At 52.4% G+C, this 18,193-nt stretch overlaps 10 protein-coding genes across 10 annotated transcripts; 4 read left to right on the top strand and 6 right to left on the bottom strand.

Annotated features, from left to right (window-relative positions):
* Positions 1-1,001: 1,001 nt before the first annotated feature.
* On the bottom strand, positions 1,002-2,569 carry BJX68DRAFT_116127 (ankyrin repeat domain-containing protein). Its single transcript, XM_071036011.1, has one exon. It carries the CDS (start codon positions 2,397-2,399, stop codon positions 1,230-1,232), a length of 1,170 nt encoding a protein of 389 aa, XP_070904424.1. The 5' UTR covers positions 2,400-2,569; the 3' UTR covers positions 1,002-1,229.
* On the bottom strand, positions 2,570-3,769 carry BJX68DRAFT_116141 (BTB/POZ domain-containing protein). The gene is made up of 2 exons (XM_071036012.1): positions 3,509-3,769; positions 2,570-3,457 (listed from the first exon to the last, which is right to left on the bottom strand). Exons 1-2 carry the CDS (start codon positions 3,601-3,603, stop codon positions 2,740-2,742), a joined length of 813 nt encoding a protein of 270 aa, XP_070904423.1. The 5' UTR covers positions 3,604-3,769; the 3' UTR covers positions 2,570-2,739.
* Positions 3,770-6,415: 2,646 nt separating this feature from the next.
* On the top strand, positions 6,416-6,711 carry BJX68DRAFT_261921 (uncharacterized protein; the record flags this gene model as incomplete). Its single annotated transcript, XM_071044315.1, has 2 exons — positions 6,416-6,515; positions 6,569-6,711. 2 exons carry the CDS (start codon positions 6,416-6,418, stop codon positions 6,709-6,711), a joined length of 243 nt encoding a protein of 80 aa, XP_070904422.1.
* A 1,536-nt stretch (positions 6,712-8,247) lies between these two features.
* BJX68DRAFT_226329 (uncharacterized protein) lies at positions 8,248-8,675 on the top strand (the record flags this gene model as incomplete). Its single annotated transcript, XM_071038496.1, has 1 exon — positions 8,248-8,675. A coding segment is annotated over exon 1 (257 nt), but the record flags the coding sequence as incomplete, so codon positions are not given.
* A 239-nt stretch (positions 8,676-8,914) lies between these two features.
* On the top strand, positions 8,915-10,463 carry BJX68DRAFT_226328 (HAD family hydrolase). Its single transcript, XM_071038495.1, has one exon. It carries the CDS (start codon positions 9,016-9,018, stop codon positions 9,742-9,744), a length of 729 nt encoding a protein of 242 aa, XP_070904420.1. The 5' UTR covers positions 8,915-9,015; the 3' UTR covers positions 9,745-10,463.
* BJX68DRAFT_116083 (cell wall mannoprotein 1 family protein) lies at positions 9,831-11,918 on the bottom strand. The gene has a single exon (XM_071036010.1). It carries the CDS (start codon positions 11,601-11,603, stop codon positions 9,918-9,920), a length of 1,686 nt encoding a protein of 561 aa, XP_070904419.1. The 5' UTR covers positions 11,604-11,918; the 3' UTR covers positions 9,831-9,917.
* A 1,075-nt stretch (positions 11,919-12,993) lies between these two features.
* Positions 12,994-13,427, top strand: BJX68DRAFT_226325 (uncharacterized protein). Its single transcript, XM_071038494.1, has one exon. It carries the CDS (start codon positions 13,151-13,153, stop codon positions 13,418-13,420), a length of 270 nt encoding a protein of 89 aa, XP_070904418.1. The 5' UTR covers positions 12,994-13,150; the 3' UTR covers positions 13,421-13,427.
* Position 13,428: 1 nt separating this feature from the next.
* Positions 13,429-14,857, bottom strand: BJX68DRAFT_226324 (Fe-S cluster assembly protein dre2). The gene is made up of 2 exons (XM_071038493.1): positions 13,986-14,857; positions 13,429-13,933 (listed from the first exon to the last, which is right to left on the bottom strand). Exons 1-2 carry the CDS (start codon positions 14,608-14,610, stop codon positions 13,626-13,628), a joined length of 933 nt encoding a protein of 310 aa, XP_070904417.1. The 5' UTR covers positions 14,611-14,857; the 3' UTR covers positions 13,429-13,625.
* A 229-nt stretch (positions 14,858-15,086) lies between these two features.
* On the bottom strand, positions 15,087-15,962 carry BJX68DRAFT_226322 (RidA family protein). Its single transcript, XM_071038492.1, has one exon. It carries the CDS (start codon positions 15,907-15,909, stop codon positions 15,454-15,456), a length of 456 nt encoding a protein of 151 aa, XP_070904416.1. The 5' UTR covers positions 15,910-15,962; the 3' UTR covers positions 15,087-15,453.
* A 501-nt stretch (positions 15,963-16,463) lies between these two features.
* On the bottom strand, positions 16,464-17,734 carry BJX68DRAFT_226318 (palmitoyltransferase YKT6). Its single transcript, XM_071038491.1, has 4 exons — positions 17,651-17,734; positions 17,438-17,603; positions 17,042-17,328; positions 16,464-16,976 (listed from the first exon to the last, which is right to left on the bottom strand). The coding sequence occupies exons 1-4, from the start codon at positions 17,669-17,671 to the stop codon at positions 16,857-16,859; spliced, it is 594 nt and encodes a 197-aa protein (XP_070904415.1). The 5' UTR covers positions 17,672-17,734; the 3' UTR covers positions 16,464-16,856.
* Between the last annotated feature and the right edge of the window lie 459 nt (positions 17,735-18,193).

The raw sequence follows: 18,193 nt of genomic DNA, 5'->3' as shown, positions 1-18,193 counted from the left end.
GCCCACCGCATGTTTAAAACATCTGCAATCTCCGTCAAAGCAACTTTGTTCTTCAGAAAATCCTTGAGGACTTCCTGCTTCGCCTCGCTGAGAATGTCCTCCGTCAGAAGTCCCTTGATCGTAGCCGTCAACGTCGAGTGATCGAAAGGCGCCTCCTCCTCAAATATCTCCAGGCTTGAACTTTTGATGTCAGACCGAAGACCATTCAGCGCTTCCACCTTATCATCATCCGGGAAAAACGAATCGAAGAAGTTGTGGATCTCCTGTGCATCTGTCTCAAGCGGTGAAAACACAACCTGCTCAAACTGATCGCAGAGCTGCTGAAGGCGCTGTTTCTGCCTCTCATCAACAACCATATAATCCTCCTCGGAAACATCCACTTCCTCGTCCCCATCCGCGTTCGTCCACTCCGTCAGCAGTCGCGAGTACAGATCGGCCAGGCTGAGTTTCCGACTGTGCGCATCCAACCGCGATCGCAGTTCGGTCTCATATTCCTGTAGCATCTCGTGCGTCACCGAGGGGTCGAAGCAGTGCTGTTCTAGCCATCGCTCGATGTTCATGACAACGGCATCCCGAGACACATTGGGGAGGATGGTCTTGGTCCCGGTTAGGATGGTCGTGACGCGCGAGTAGAGGTTCGTGTGCTTCTCTGCATCAGCCAGGATGCGAGCTTTGCGCTCCTCATAGCTCGACCGTTGCTTTTCGAGTTCGCGGATCTTGCTCAGTGTCAGAGACTCTAAAGTCTGGGATAGGGCTGAGGCTTGGGGAGCCATGATGAGGAAAGTAGATAGATTCAGGCTTTGAAATTGCTCAGTGAGGAATCATTGAGTTGAGTTATAGCTCTCAAGGTCGTGTCTTTCGCGATATTTATCCTTCAGTCGCAGGACCAGCTGTCCAGGCGCCAGCGGTTGCCTAGGTGCGGTATCCAGGACGCCATCTCGTATTAGACTCAAATCCTTCCAATCGAGCCGAGAAGAAGTGAGATCTGCATTCCACTGGGCTCGACTTGTTTCGAGAGCTGTCGATGCAGAAAAGTGGATTGACTCATTTCCTGAAGACTTGGCTTCAGGCAACGTTGGCGGTGCCTGTTGCGCTCGAAGAGCACTTTCAAGAGCTAATGCAGCCAGTTAGTCATCCACTTATGAAGGGCATAACTTATTTATGCAGAGGATGCGCTCGATGCCTGATGGTCACTTTCACCATAATGACCCAACATGAAGCCTGTATTATTACGACAACTCTTCACAGCCCCGTACATCCATCTCTACTGCCTCTATCGTAGGCTTCGGCCCGACGATCGGCATCCTCCTCCTCTCCGGCCTCGCCACCAAAGCCCGTTCCAAAACTTCGGCAATATCCTCATACCCCAACAATCTCGCAAACGAGAGAGCCGACTGTCCCTTGCTAGTCCTCGCACTCACATTCGCGCCCTCACCCAACAGGACCTCCACTGCCGCGCAATTCCTCACAACAACAGCAAGATGCAGCGGTGTTGTACCCTCATGCCCCGCGACTTCTGCCGACACATCCCCGCCAGCCTCGCAGAGTAACCGCAAAACCTCCGCGTACGCATCCTTCTCGCCTTCTTGCCAGACCAAAGGAGGCGCTGTCCATGTTCGTGAGCCGCGGTCGATCCAGGTCCACGCGGCAATGTAATGCGGGCCCGCTGCAATTTCATGCAGACTGGGCGGGCGGATGAACCACCCTGGGTTTTCGGGCGCAGGTTCATATGTCGCTATCGCGCCTGCGTCTAAAAGGAGCCGGACACACGCAACATCCCCATTTGCAGCTGCTGTGTGTAGCGCTGTCATACCGGACATGTGCCGGCGCATGATGTTCACTTTCGCTCCGTTGGCGAGTAGGATGCGGACAATGTCAGCACGTCTAGCTGCAACTGCGACATGGAGCGGAGCCCCGATATCGAAGCTGAGGGAATTGACGTCAGCGTCGTGGTTAAGGAGCGCTTCGACGATGTGCGTGTGGCCCTCGTCACAGGCGTGGTGGAGGCAGCTTGCGTCGCTGTGGCTACATTCGTTGGGCTTTGCGCCGTGGTCCAGGAGGATGTGGAGGATGGGCAGGTGCCCGTTCTGCGAGGCTAGCACGAGTGGTGTTGCGCTGCCGTCGTTGTCGGCTTTGCTTTGGGGGCTGGGTGAGGCGCCAGCGGCGAGGAGAAGCTTCGCTGCTTTTGTATAGTTGCGTTTTGCAGCTGCGTGGAGGAGAGTGTGGCCACACCAGTCGCACTCATCAAGCGTACTTTCGCAGATAATGATGTTTGGGAAGAGGAGATCGCTGTCGAGCAGGGCGGCTTTGCCTTGCGCGTCTAGATACTCAATGATCGCGAGCTGAAGCTCGGGAGGGATCGTTGCGAGCGACTGTCGTCTCCGCGGATTTCCTGGCATTTTCAGATCCGATGGTCAGGATTTATGCGAAGACGTTGCGTGATTTTTTCGCGGGGTATTGCGGGCCTTTTCAAGCGTCGCTATACGAGGTCAACCTATTCAGCCTGGCGACGCGACGCGCCAACTTTACCAACGCCCAAGGCACCAGAGAATGTCCCTACGCAAGTCTAGAAGGCGTAGGAGTCAGGCGCGAGGGCTAGAACACGAAGATAAATGAATTGGCTAAGCTTATTTGCGTCGTCTCTATTGATAAAGACGTGAGATGAGTAATCTTTCTCTGCGTCGCAGCCATGATTCGAGCATCCAGAAATAGAATTGGCGTTTGACCTCCCAGGAGCGTCTAGTGGGCGTACCTATTAACCGCCTGTTGCGGAACAGTCAATAAGGCACATTCTCTGTTAAGGAAGGGCTCTCTGAAAATCACTTGAGCATGCGAAGCACTAAAGCTTCGAACCGTCGGACCAACCTGCCTCAAAAGGTCGACCGCAAATTCTGGTACTTCTTCAGTTTCTTGGGCGAATTTGAATTTGTCTGGTCTTAGTAGGAATGATTCGGTTGCTGCTCTGGCGAAGACATTCCGGATCGCGTGGCCCCCGGGAAGACATGCTGCATCGCGGATGTGTGAAGGTGATATGAGACGGATTGTGTCGTCGGGCTTTCTCTGCTGATAAATGCGCATTATTTCATGGTCATGAGCCAAGTCCTTCCGAATGATCGATTCTATGTGCGTAGCGGCTTGACGTTCTGTGTTTGCAACGCCCAACATGTCTGCAAGTCGTGCGAATTCGATCAAGGCAGATATCTGGTCTTCTGGGGGCTCGTCGCCGAGCCTGATACGGCCTGTATACACGAACTGCAGAAACAGCTTGAAGCTTCGGATGGACACGACTCCCTCAACTTCAGCCAAAGTAGCAGAATTCTCTTTGCTTTCTTTGAAGTGCCCTTCAAACATTGCCGAAAAGTATGGCGAGTGACGGCAGACAAGAGGCTTCGATACCTCAAAACTGGCGTTGCCGATTTCTATGGTAACCAGAGGTTTGTGAAAGCTAGGTAGGTACCTTGATCAAAAGCATTAGTGGCAGACAGCAACAAGACAATCGACTGCATACGTCTCAGCGAAATCATCATAAGGGACGTCAAATAGGCCTGGAGTCTCTTTGATTGACGTCGACGGCGTCGCGTCTCTTGGAATATAAGAACACATTTCCGCCTGAGGTTATATAGCGCTTGCAGAATTGGTATCGAGTATGGGAAATTGAAAGTCGTTGTCAGTGCAGAAGACAATCCTTACAGCCAATATGTTCATCTAGTATCCGCAGTAAGGTTCAGCAAAAAAGCTTGAACCATCTACAGTTATTGAATGATCGTCTAACCCATGGTACGATCGTATCAGCAGGTGGCCTCATCGATGATCTTGTACTCTAGTTGTGACGTCTGTATATAGCTGATCTATTTCCGTTGTAGCGTATACACCCAGTGATAGACCGGCGGCGTATGAGCTCCAGACGCTGTCGAACCACGTGGCGCTTCCAATGGTATGCGGGATATTATTTCCCAGTATACGGACAGATCCGACAGGTTATCAAATCTCATGGTTGAGTATGAAAGCACGAACCACTTGGACCCTTTTCGCGTCAATGGCACCAAGTGCATCGCAAGAAGTTCAACCGGGGGAATGGTAACAGCTTCCTCATTCCTGCAAACGATATTGTGTACAGTAGGACAGATGTCTGACCTGCTTGATTCCGGTGTGAAGCTCACGGGGCTGGCGGTCGCAATAGCATCGCTAGTGCTCTTGTCCAAAATCACATCAAAAGGAGCGAAGGTATGTAGCCGCGACACGTCGGTCCATGATCTGAGGTCGGCACGTTGCCAGTGCATGGCTTGCGAAGGGTCTTGCTTACTTTCGACTTCCTGGCCAAGACGAACCGCTTCGGAGGAGAAATCAACATTCTGTGAGAGACGACATTAGTCGAAGAGTTCTAGCACTTCCAATAGCAGATTCAGGCCATACCACAATGCCATTTCCCATCCAGCCTCGTTCCGAGAACGCGTCTCGCACTTTTGCTCCGAGTCTAGATACGCCTGGTCCCAGATGCAGGACTCGAGGCCTGTTTTGCGTCGCGGTCGCAGACCGTTCAAGAAAGGAGATAACCGCGTCAAGGAGAATCTCGCCGGGATTTAACCATTCCCCGACATCTTGCCCTGTGGCAAATCTCGTGTCCCAGAAAGAGGGATCATCGTAGTCGGGGGCGCCTTTCTGCTGCGCCCGTGTTCGGCTTACTGACATTCTCTGGGGTTTGCGGAGGTCAAGCTCAGAAATTGCTGCTTTTGTCTGGAGCCGATCGTTAGATCACGTAAGCAACTTCCCCACAGTTTTGATCGCCAGGCATCAACCCACCAAATTTGCACCTCATCCTTCCTGCTCGTGATGCAAAGGGGGCCTTTCGCAGTCAAGCCCAAGCTGACAGTGTACAGCTGTGTGAACCTGATTCGCAAGGTTCTTCCTCCATCCAAAGCAGACACCAATCGCACACGACCCGCGCGGAACACAAGACATATTACTCCTCCCGCTCGTGCTCACTGTGTTAACGCGCCGACAGTTGACCTCGAAGAATTCGGGGCTATCGCGGTATACGGAGGTTGAGGGACAATACTATATAGTGGCGCCTTGGATAACGAGACCGGTTAGCATGCACTGTACGAAGTCGAAGAGAGACCCTGAGAAGGACTCACTCACTCTGAAGTGATACCCACACAGAGCACCTCTCTAAAACCATTCCGCCTCGCTAACAGGCGGACATTATACCAGCTTCCCTAATATCCTACAGAGATCGCCTGAATCTTGGGATTGAATGTCGTCTGCTGATGCGTGGACGTTGTCATGGCTCGATATTCAGTGTATCAGGCGTTACATCTGGCATATGTGTGCCCACGGTTACGGGGACCGGGCTGTCATCGCAGCTCCGTGGAGTTGAAGCAGTATAGACGTCATTGTTAGGTACACTGCTCATGTATCCGCCGTGTTGTGGTGGAGTTCTCGCCAAGTTGTGCACGGAAGCGGGATTGCGCGTTGCGAGAGGGATGAGCAGGGGCACCGCAAGAGTTTGAGATGTCTAGGTAATAATAAGGCTCGTGGCCTGTCATAATTAGCAAGTTTCTACGCTGTCAAGCTTCAATACAGGCATAGGTCAGGGAGCTGTCAAGTGAAACCTACCCTAGGGAGCTCGCAACAGACCCATGGGCGGGGCGGCTCCATATGAACCAACACAGAAGCCTGTCAGCAGCTCAGTGGTTGTGACTGAGATCCCATGGGAGGGGTGGGTATATGTGCTTCAATATATGAGTGATCCACAAATAGAATGATGGACCGTCGCGACGCGTCTAAGCAAGCCAGCCAGCTTCCATCTCAGAGCATCATGCGCATGAAGGGTGATGAGGAATAGACTTTGTTGGAGTGTCCTGTGTTGAGTTCGGGGGTTGGCTTCCAACGAGCCGCGAATATCCCGCTTTGTACAACCAGGGAAGACACACTCCGTTAACCCTTCACTCGACTCTCATCACCACGCCACTGTCTCTGCTGTCTACATCTCCACCAGTCTCAATCCACAGAGGACGGAGCTGTTTCCGGCTGATCACCGTCACCTCGCAGACGATTGTCTTGTTTTGTCGAGTCATCGGCACCCTTCGCCCCTCTTGTCATTCACCTACAACCCAAGGGCCATTGCCTTCACCAACCAAGGGCGCCAATCAATCGCCACCGGCATCGCCAATCAGTCCAATAGTCATCGACAACAAAGAGGGCTGGACAGGTCTCTCAGCCTGAGCTGCGGCCTGCGCAGTCCAGTGACTTACCCCGCAACCTGATGACGAAAGGTATATATAAACCTTGTGCGACCCCATGAGTCTCTGAAATTCAGGAACTCAGTCTTGACTCTCACATCAAATACCATCTCTTACCATCACGATACTCTTACTATCCACCATCTAAGTGATCTAAGTGAACTATCGACACAATGTCTGCTCCTCAGGTCGTTCAGAACCTCTCCAGTGGCCCCGCGGGCGGGTTTGTCAGACAGCAGCTGGCGACTTTGCGAAACAGATTCCTCAACACAGGTAAGGGATTCCCATCTCTTTTCTCTCACTTCCAGCATCCTAATGTCCTACAGAGAAGCGAAGGAACAGGGCTGCGCTCGTGACGACCTCCTTTGCCGCGCACCGTCCTGTCTGGATTACTGCAGGCGGCGCAGGCTACACCTCAGCGGTCGCAGTGTTCTTAGCAATGAAGTACATGCGGCGCCTTCCAGTCTAGTCTCATCATCAACGTTCCAACTTTCCTACTGAATTATTTATCCACTTTCGAAGACGTGGTTGAGCCTAGACCTAGAGGCGGAACTGTAACTGTCTTTGATAGACAGCATTTATCGTGTTACTTCTTTTCTTATGTTTGGGACTGGGATTAGGACCGGACTTGGGAGGACTGAATTATGGACATCATGTGACAGGAGTTTTACGTGTCTTTCGTTACTTATCATGAAATGAATCTGAAATATCACCATGAGAACCATCTTCGTGTCATTCAAGGAGGGGCGGCAAAAGTCCCTCGTCAGGGGGGGGCACTCGTGACCTCACGTATCAAGTAAGAAACAAGGAGGTTACACTCAATACCACACAGCAGGGATCACCGTCGTATAACACAAAGTACTATTATTCCAGACACCCGTCAGAGCCATGTAAAACCCAATAAGAAACCTCAGGCCACTCAGGTCACCCCTATGATGCGTCAGTGGCTGCGTGTTCCAATGGACGAATCTCGTGGGCTGACCTCCGCGTCCCAAGAACACAAGAGACTCGTTCCCAATGGATTTTATCGCAAGAGCATCCTCAGGCTTCAAGTCAATATCAACACAATATCAATATCAAAAACCCGCCATCGCAGAGCACATAAGGTAAAATCGAAGCTCATCGCGAAATGGGGCCGGTAGTGGGGGTGGGCTATACCCCGGATCCACCAGAGCCCGTCTCCATTCTGTCACGTCTCCGGTCTCCGAAGTGGGACTGGGACGTCGAAATGTTAGCCCATCTTTCAGCCTAACGCTCTTTGTTCAGGAGGTCTCGTGTGTCTCGACGCGAATTCGAATGAGACTCGTTTCATTGGACATATCACTTACGAATGCGGTGGTTACCCCGCTCGACGTGTCCAATTGCGAACAAGGGGTGTTGTGAGATTGGCCACCCCCCCGGGTTCTTGGCGGCGCTGCGACCCCGCGATTTTGGTTGTGGTGGGTGGGGAGGGCCTGTTAGTGGCTGGGGGTTGTGATAAGCGGTAATTTGGGAATGCGGACAGCAAGGGGGAGGAGGCGATGTTTGTTTGCTTCGCCAGACTTTGAGAGGTATTTTTGACACGAGCAGCTGCTTGGGGGGTTATCTTGAGGCCGCGAGGACTTATGACGGGGCCAAACAATGTTGATCACTTTCACCATTAGCGTTGACATTCCACATCAGCGTCAGGCATTCATACCAGAATAGGTATCGAGTTTGCTGTTATTGGAGCTGATTATCTCCTGGCGATGACGAAGAGGTCCTCTCAAATACCCTGCTGTGTATTGCCCACTAGAGGAGGTGGGAGTTTCCAGAGTGTGAAATCGCTGCTGGGATTGCCGCTGTGCTTCAGGACGCCATGCCGCTTTACCACCATTGCTGACCATGACAACCATCTCCTCGTCGAGATATCGCAGTAAACAATTGAAACCGCCCGACCCTCGACTCCCATCGGCCATTAACAGCTGGCGACAATCCTCAAAGCAATCTCCCTGCGAATTCAAGAACGTGGGCGAAGAGTTTCGTCCCTCTTCTGAAAGCATACTGGTCTGCATTTGGTCGAAATGTTCATCTGGGCTAATATACCATCGCCCAATGACAGAAAACCTGCATCCATGCCGGCTCTGATATGGAGTCTTGGGAAATAGGATCCGTTGAAGTCCCCTGGAGAGACCAAAATGATCAAACTCACTTAGCAAATGCTTTTAGTCTACTTCAATTTCTCTCTATCTTGGTCAACGCATTAATGGCCTTCTCACAGATTCCATCGCCCATCTCGCGCAACCCTCCACGTCCGCACACATACAAAACACGCCACCTGAGCCACTTGAGATGCGTCAGACAAGGAAAGAACGACTGGCAGGGTTGGGGTCGTACCTTCCCTGAGTGACATACCGTGGTGCGCGCATGTCAGGATGCCAACTACGGCAGGTGCGACCCGAGCAGCCAGGGCTCCTGCCTAATTGGGAACCCGACACTTTATCTCTGTTAACATTGCCCTCACACATACAAAGTCTTGGAATTTATATTGATCTCTAACTCACGCAAAAGAAGTCAGAAGCTCACTGTCTCTACGCGAAAGCCCTAGATACACTGTCCGTGGCGTTATCGCTATCAACGCAGACCCACCGCAGCCCTACAACCGGAGTACCATCTGCAATTCGGCCCCCAATTCTTTTGAGTCATCAGCGCTCCCCCTCAGTCCTTCCCTCGTCCTCACTTCCCCCTCGCTCTCTCTGAGTCCTGTTCAAGGCCCATTCATCGCACTCCAGATCTACCCATCCCAACCGCAAAAATGCCCACCCCACCCCTCATAATCTTCGACTTCGACGGCACCCTCTTCAACACGCACGCCTCCATAAGAGAAACCATAAGGCTCACATTCGCTTCCCTCCTCCCCACTTCCCCACCACCGCCCGATTCCGAAATCGAAGCCCAGATCGCCTCAGGTGCGGGGCTTGCTGATACATTCCGCGCCCTGCACGCAGCAGCCGTATCCTCCTCCTCCTCATCGCTCCCATCCGCTGAATTTGAGAGTTGGGTATCAAAGTACCGCGAGATCTATGCCGAACGGGGCCAGGACCTTGTCACAGCCTACCCCGGCGCGAAGACCCTTCTCGAAACCGTTCAGAAGAAAGGTATCCCGATGAGTATCATTAGCAACAAGGGCGTGGAGGCTGTCAGGACGGCGCTGGCTAATAATGGACTTGTGGGGTTTATCCCTGAGGAGTTTATTATTGGCGACAAGACTCCCGGTGCGAAGAGGAAGCCGGATGTGGGGAGTTTTGAGGATGTGCTTCTTCCGCGGTTGAGAGAGAAGGGTGTGGATGTTGATGCAGGGGGTCGCAGGCGGGATGTGCTTGTTGTTGGGGATACGGTGGCGGATATTGGGTTTGCCAGGAACTTGGGGTGTAGGGTTTGTTGGTGTCGGTTTGGGTATGGGGGGAGAGAAGAGTGTGAGGGGTTAAGACCGGATTGGGTTGTTGATGGGTTGGCGGAGGTTGTAAGCATTCTGGAGGAGTAGACGGGAGGATGTTTGTAGCTAGGAGAAGGAAAGCATTATAATTGTCTGGCTAGGCTAGACGATACTATAGCCTACCTATATGATAGGCCTAAGTACATTAGAATAGAAATAGACATTACAGTTTAGCATCGCATGTGCCATGAGAGCATGAAAGGTACATTCAAAGGAATGGTTTACAGAGCCACAACGACAGCGCCGAGAATCACCGCGCCGGCAAGAGAGGACCTGAACACATTCTTGGCGGCGGCGCCAGTGAATTCAGGAGCCTCAGGGCCCGAGCCAGTGGGGTCGACGTCGGTTGGTGGCTCAGTCTCGGTGGGAGGAGTGGTGGGGATAAGAGTTGTAGAGTCACCACCGGGTGGGTTGACGGGGCCGGGGCCTGTGGGCTCGGGCTCATCAGTGGTTGGCGGCTCGGGCTCGTCAGTGGTGGTTGGTGGCTCGGGCTCATCGGTGGTGGTTGGCTCTGGGGGAGTCTCGGTGTCGGTTTCACATGGCTCGTCAGTAGTGTGGGGAGGCTTAGTGGTGGTCTCCGTGTCGGTCTCGCAAGGCTCGTCAGTGGTTGTAGGGTGAGGAGGCTTGGTAGTGGTCTCCGTTTCGGTCTCAGTCTCGCAAGGTTCGTCGGTGGTTGTGGGGTGAGGAGGCTTGGTAGTGGTCTCCGTTTCGGTCTCAGTCTCGCAAGGCTCGTCGGTGGTTGTTGGGTGAGGAGGCTTAGTAGTGGTCTCCGTTTCGGTCTCAGTCTCGCAAGGCTCGTCGGTGGTTGTTGGGTGAGGAGGCTTGGTCGTGGTCTCTGTCTCCGTCTCGCATGGCTCCTCTGTCGTAGTGGTTGTCGTGGGTTCGTCCGTAGTAGTGGGCTCGTCGGTCGTGGTGGTTGTCTCGGTCTCACAGGGTTCCTCTGTCGTAGTAGTTGTCGTGGGCTCGTCCGTAGTAGTGGTTGTCTCGGTCTCACAGGGTTCCTCTGTCGTAGTAGTTGTCGTGGGCTCGTCCGTAGTAGTGGTTGTCTCCGTCTCACAAGGTTCCTCAGTAGTTGTGGTGGTTGTGGTGGTGGTTGTCTCGGTCTCACAGGGTTCCTCAGTAGTTGTGGTGGTTGTGGTGGTGGTTGTCTCGGTCTCACAGGGTTCCTCAGTAGTTGTGGTGGTGGTGGTTGTCTCTGTCTCGCACGGTTCCTCTGTCGTAGTGGTCGTCGTGGGCTCGTCCGTAGTAGTGGGCTCGTCCGTCGTAGTGGTCGTCTCAGAGGTCGTGGTAGTAGTTGTCGTAGTAGTTGTCGTAGTGGTAGTCGTAGTGGTAGTCGTAGTAGGTGGAGTCTTGACATCCTCATACGCATCAAGTCCCTTCTGAATAGCATTCGTTACGGTGGCGGCCAGCTCCGCTGCGACTTCCTTGAGGGTTTCCGGGACCTTGCTTGTAACAGCATCGGCGAATCCAGTGGCGGCAGTCAGCTGGGCGTCCAGCTGAGCATAGACACTGTGTCCCTCCTCAGCCTCAACAACAAGCTCCTTCTTGGAGATCAGGTCATCAATGGTAACCTCCACATCTGCTGCAAGTTCCTGGATCGGGACAACCAGAGCGATTCCCTCGATGCCGGTTAAGGGCGCACTTGCAAGGACTACCTCAGTCCCGCTCGTGATAGTGTTGACAAGCTCGGTTGAGGCCGCCTCAATAGCAGAGATATCTCCGCCAGTGTAGCCCCGGATGTCATCGCCTAGAGCCGAGACTCGGGCGGAAATATCAGCAACAACACTGACAATTGCAGCAGCATCACGCTTGACCATAGACGGCTCCCAAGTGATCTTTGTAGGCGTGGCTAGAACCGTAGATACGGCTCCAAGGCCAGCCAGGACGGCGGATGCGCTGAATCTCATCTTGACGCTAGTGCAATGCTGAGGTTCAGAGTTCCCAGGAGTAGCAGAGTAGATCAGTGGGGGAGTGCTGAGATATAAGTTCCTGGCAGTAGGAAGATTTCAGGCTAAACGAGTGTGGGGTGCCAGTGGAGCTCGGAGAAGAGAATCATAGAGGGTCTTGGAGGATCGGTGTGTTTATGACTCTGCGCAGGGCTCACATGCACCGTTGCTTGGCCAGGGAGTGTACCTCGCTTCTCCAAAGCCCCATTCATTTCCAATCTCACATAGACTTGGCGACGCTAGGCGTAGAAGCCGGTCAATGACTAGGCTCATTTCGGCCTTAGAGGAGGTAACGTTGCAATGAAGTCCATCCTGGAACCCCCAGTGTTAGCACCGGACGAAAGATATTAGATCGGATGTTGGGTGTATACCTGAATGTCCGTAGCCGGTATGGACACAATTGGGAGGATGTAGATACGCAGTGCCTAAACATCTCCAACTCGAGGGACTGCCTGAGCCTGGAGAGACTGCACAAGGAACACAACTAGCTCATAAGCTAGTCCACCGCGGGCAATGTCTGCGAACATCAATGCTTGGTGTCGGCACCTTTCCAGGAACGGTCCATCTCGCGATATGGGCAGGCCGCCGCCACGCTGACTGCAAGTGGTTCACCGTTCAGCAACACGAAAGTAATCATCTTTCATCTAATGATCAGTCTTTTGATTCGAGGAAATTCAGACCCCATGATGTTATGGTCTCACATCTGCCAGTAAAAGGCGAGGGAAATGAATGAAGCTCATAAATTCCCAGCCACAGTCGCGGGGTTCTGAGACATTGCCTCTCCGAAATGCCCGGTTTTTGCGAATCGGCGTCGACCATGGCAACAAAGGCCAATAGACCAGTGAGCGCTCTCTCAGCCTTAGGTAAAGGGTCCGAGTTTGTGAATCCAGGCCTATCGGAGTGAATTGGGCGAGAAGAAGAAGAAGAGGGAACGTTGGGGTCGGTAGGAGAAGCGAAGTGGACACTCCCCCGCATCCGAGTCCGCTAACTTGTTTTTGGTCTCTGCGCTCTCACTCCGCCGAACTCCCCACGCTTTCTCGATGATTCCCTCGCACCTTTTCCCCAGACTCGGAAGGTTCAGGCAGAGACCATACCTGGCGGTTCTGTCAGAAAGCGAGAAGGGTGCGATAGCGCCTGAGCACAGTTAACAAAGCCCTCGAGGTCCGATTGAACAACCCCAGGAAATTACAAAAGCCCAATTTCCCCAGATGCCTGGCACAATCAAGAACCCCATCAATCACAAAGAGCGCGCTGCGACCACTGACCCAGCCAGACCTTTTCAAAAACAGGGCGTTCTGTGGCGCTGGCCAAATGTGATTAGACGCAGCGCACAGAGCCTACGCACGGAGTCATGCCGAGGTTGCATCAACAACTCAAGTCTTGATTCTACCTTCATCCGACACGGGGCGCAAAAGATCATTTCGGCTTTGATGACCGTTTTTGTGGTTGGTGATTAGATTAATCATGATTATATTGACTCAGATACTTTGGGGCGCTGAGAATAAGTGATGAGAAAGAATATTCAGGTCGACAGGCAGCAATGGGCCCATTTCAAGTCTTGTTGGACCTTTGCCGGTATCATAGGCCTAGGTAGTCTACCAGCACCTGGCGACTTGGGTCTCGTCTTCCATATTGCTCCAGGATACTCCGACTTATTTAGTTTACCTGCAGGTGCTCTTCTCGCGTATCGTCATGCCGAGAAAGGCGCGTGCTCCGAGAAACAAGAAATGAGGAACCAGGCTTTGCAGCTCTCATTCATTGATCCCTGCAGGTGTTGATTGTAGTAGTTATTATTACCGACAGCCTATGATATCTCATGCGTTACGAAAGATGCCTTAGTAGAAAATATAATCAATTGACATTAAGCAATCCAGACCAATCCCAGATACCAACCACTGATTTTGTCTAATGTGTGCAACAGACGCCATGAAAATCAAATAACACCAGGGGGGACCCATTAATAATCATCCAAATGAAAACGAATCATAGCTGCGCGACATTGTTGAGGATCTCGACCTCCTGGCCCGGCTTGAACGCCGGCAGGCCGATGTACGGACAGCCGTCGCACCTGAAGGCATCACCAAGGGCGCAGTTACCGCATGATCCTGTCTTGCCCTGCACTGTGAAATCTAACTCATTCAGATCGTCTGAGTCCAGCTTCAATGCGCTCAGGTTCTTGTCTGCTGTCTCGCGGCGCTCCTTGTCTTCGGCCTCGAGTTGGGCTGCGAGACCGCATGTGCAGTCCTTACAGGCGCGGCGTCGCTTGCCAGCCTTGGGTTGGCACTCTGGGGCTGTGATAATGTTAGCCTAGTTTTCAAAGATGTGGGTTCGGCAATAACTCACGTGGAACAATCGGCCTCTTGAGATCATCCGCCGACAAAAGTGTATCCTCATCAATCAATTCATCATCATTCAAATCATTTGTATCGTCCAAACTGATAATAGGCGGTGGGATAGGAGCCGGAGCCGGAGCGGCCGCAGCCTTCTTCTTCCTCCCAAGCTTCAACGGCACCGCACCACCAGTCCGAACATCCAGCTTCTCAAACCCAGCGGTCGACTTAATCAGGCCCGCCAGGACCGCCTCTCGCTCCTCGGCCTCGCCGAAAAAGTTATCCTGAGTCTGAAGTTTCGCACCGCCCTTCATAGACGGGACGACCGCGCTGTAAACCTCGCGCTTGAGCAACTGGAGCGCCTCGGACCGTCGAGTGCCATCGGTATCAGTGAGGACAAGAACGAGGTCGTATGTGTTTGGTGGAAGGGAGACAAAGCCAGCGGAGACTCGGTCAAGCATTTGTAGATCGGTTGTGTTGCGGTCGTAGGTTGTGAACAGCGCGCGGAGTTTATCTTCTTGGGTGGCGATGGAAGGGGGTGCGAGGAGGAGGGTGCGCTTCGACTCGACGGGCTTTGAAGGAGTGGGAGCCATGTCGAAGTCGGGGGTTGTATCGATTGTGACGAATGAAGGCGCCATTGTGTCTATGGTCTTTGGTCTATGAGGTTTATGAGACGCGGCGAATAAGGAGGGATGGAAAAGAGGTGCAACGGCGGAGGCTTATTTTTGCCTCGAGGGCAGCGGGGCGGAGCGCAAGCCGTAGATAAATGCAGGCGAGAAAATGCGTACAGCGCGATATCGGGAGGTGGAATGATCGTCTTCGGTGAGTTGATGGTCAGAGGCAGCGAAATGTTGAGAGTATTCAGAGATCTCCGATTGAGCAATCGAACCCTTTGCCTGATGGGCGGTTGGTCAGCGATTTTCTTATCAATCAGCGCGCTGGAGGGGCAAGCCCAACACGTGATCCGCGGAGAAGCAGAATCGGCGTATCGCGCGGTTCTCTTTGCCAGAATAGGCTGCCAAGTCCAGTATCTTACACAGAATAACACCAATTAGAAAAGATTTAAATAAACACTCGACTCCAAATTTTGGACACTTCTTGTATCAAGTTGTTGAAAAACGAAAACTGAAAGTTTGCCTCCGATACAGGAGCCCAATCTCCTCACCTCTTTTTGGATCACTGACGGGATTGCTATTACTAATCCTTTTTCCCCCACTTTTGCCGTTGTGATGTCACGGCTATACACGGATGGGCCAGGGAATGGCTTAATCTTCAAGTGCAAAAGTGGGTTTGACATTTAGGTGAGGGTTGAGTGCTTGCAAAGCTTCATTCAATAAGTGGTATACTTACAGGCAATTGTCGGTGTTTTTGCTTACTTGACAGACCATTGACATTTACCACATCCGGATATATATAGTTGCACACGACCACTTAACCATGGCCAGGATAAGGGAGAGAACCATCAAAAGATAACCCATACCCTACTCCAACCCTACAACAACTGTACACTTAATCTCAACAACCAACCTCTCATTGGGCAACTCCTTGACTCCAATGGTCGTCCTCGCAGGCGCATCCTCTCTCCTCGGCCACACCCGATTCCACTCCTCATTCATCCCCGCATAGGTCTCCGGTAAATCGACCAAGAAGACAGTCGCATCGACGACGTTTCCGAGTCCTCCACGTCCATCCGTAGCACCTTGAATTATCGTCTTAATGTTTCGTAACACAGCCGCTGTTTGGGCTCGGATATCGAGGATGTATGTTCCGTCTGCGTGCTCCGTGACCCCATCCCAGGTCCCGTCCCCGCGGCGGGAGGATGTTCCGGAGACGTAGATCGTGCGGTGGGGGTTTGTTGGCGCGAGGCGGGCGTGGGGGTAGTTTGCTAGCCCTTGGGCCTTGGAGGCGGGGAGGAAGAAGGGGGTTCCGTTGGACATTGGACCTGAGGTTTTGAGACGATATTTGGTATCTACACCAAGCGAGTTGGATATCCGGGGATTATAAATAGGGTATGTATTAGGGCCTTGGGGGTAATATCTGGCCCGGTAAATCGTATTCGCTCCCGGTGCCGGGGTCCGGAAGCCATTGTGTGGAGTATACTATCTGTCACCCAGTGTATCTGTGCCCTAACTCCACATTATGCCGGGGGAGCTCGAGAACTACAGGGTGTTTTTGTGTATTGATTAACCGCGGACGGAAGAGGATGTATGCCATGATAGTTGTATTTCTTGCTGGACGGTGCTTCCACGACTGCGAATATAACTTCTCACGGACACGAGCCCTGATCGCCAGAATCTCCGTTCCTTACGACAGGTCTTAGGACATTATCGAGCGATCTCCGAAAGTGGTCAATGTATATAGAGTTCAAGCAGGACCCACTAGTCGTCAGGCCTGTACGCCATGCTGTTGTAAATCCCGATGCGGCGATCCTTGAAAGCCATGAGCCACAAAAACGTGTAGATCGGGTCCTGAAGGGTACGTAAAGAGTTCAAAGAATGCCCGGGGCTACAAATGACAGGAGCGTCGACTAGGCAACAATCATTAATCGGCTAATCATCATCCGAACACGTGCTTCTATACAACATACAGAGAGAACAAGTATAATGCCAGACACAAATGGCTGCAATAGCATCACGTCGAACTCATATCCGCCACATGAAAAGCAAAAAAAAAAAAAATAACATCAGTATATCAGCCAGGGGTGTGTTCATCAAGCGTATGTCGAGCCAGACAGAGTAAGCGACAGACAGAGACGCTTAAGATCGGCGAAAATAGATCGGACTCTGTAGACAGAGGTATAGGTCATGAGCGAGGGAAACTGGGCGCAGCGCTAGGTAGGTATGAAGTGAAGAGAGGTAGGGGGGCAGGTAGATTCATGGTTCGTTCACATGACAATGCAGCAAGAGTTCTGCTTCTTCGCGCTTGTGTAGAACATCTTGCTTTGAGAGCTGAGGCCTTCGCTCTTCTGCACGAGGTCGTCGAGTTTCTCGCCGCGTTCCAGGACCTATACATACCGCTTGTTAGAATGGATTTCGGTACCGTAATTATCTTGGGGGATGTTGGACGCACGCTCTCGATAGTCTTGTGTAAGACGACCTTGGTCTCGTCCAGCTCCTTCTGGATCTTCAGAATACTTCCGACGTTTTGCGGATCTTGGTATTGGGCGATGTAGTTGCGGAGCGGGGGGAAGGAGATGGGGCCGTTGGAGGTTGCAGCGTTGGGATGCTGTGTGCTAAACTCGTCGAGAACCTTTGAGAGGATCTGGTGAGCAGCGAGGGAGGGGTACTCGTCGTCGCTGATGATAACACCCGTGAGACCGCGTTGTTGGCTGGAGGCGTAGACGTGGAAGACGAAATCTAGATATCCGACACTGGTTAGCGATAGCTCACCGCAAGGATCCCACCGACCCCTGAGCAGTAATCAAGCCGGAATCTCCCCACGTCATATCTCTAGATTTTGACTTGCCTTTCTCCTGAATATCCTGCCGTTGCCCCGGTTCGGTGCGCGAGGTGACGATCTTGCTAAACATGGTTGTGAACTCCGCGATGCTTCCCTTTGTGAAGCGGGAGTAGCTGCTCAGCTCCCGTTCGCAGCATAGCTCGACCGCGTCGGGCTGGGCTTTCCGGAGGACCTGCGGGGTTCAGCTTCTGTGGTGTCAGAGAGAAGCGTGCAGCTTACACCAATGTATACGATCTTCATTTTGCTGGATCTGAGGTATTGAGAGTTGGGCAACGAATGTGGGGGTGCTCAAGGGTCGGCGACTGTCTTGAGGTGGATGTGATGTAGTGGAGCGGTGCCGACTGGCAGAATCAGCTGGAATGCTCACGTGCCGGGACCCTTTATCTCCGAAAAGGCCAGCCTTGGCGTTTCAAGCCCTGCATTGAGCCAGCGAGAATTATTCTGCCATCAGGCTCTACCCGTGACCTATGCCTATTGAGAACGCAGTTGCCTCCTAGGTATGGAATGATGCAAAGCATAGAACTTGCGCAGGTGACTAGACCTGATGCCGTCGATGGAAAGTGGACTTAGGACAGCCTTCTTCTCTAAGGCTTCAACACGAAAATTTTCGGCATCTTTACATGCACATGCTCTTCACATGTACTGTATAGCAGAGGGCTATCGGAGTCTGGCTTTTTCTGGTAACTTCAGCCACTTGCCCTGCAACAGTGAGCAGGGACAAACTTCTAACAGCCAGAGTGTCTGAACCAGACGAGTTATGGC

This window comes from Aspergillus pseudodeflectus (assembly GCF_044049435.1).
Source record: "Aspergillus pseudodeflectus strain CBS 756.74 chromosome Unknown BJX68scaffold_3, whole genome shotgun sequence".
In the NCBI taxonomy this organism is placed as follows: Eukaryota; Fungi; Ascomycota; class Eurotiomycetes; order Eurotiales; family Aspergillaceae; genus Aspergillus; species Aspergillus pseudodeflectus.
This window is presented reverse-complemented; position numbering and strand designations above follow the sequence as displayed.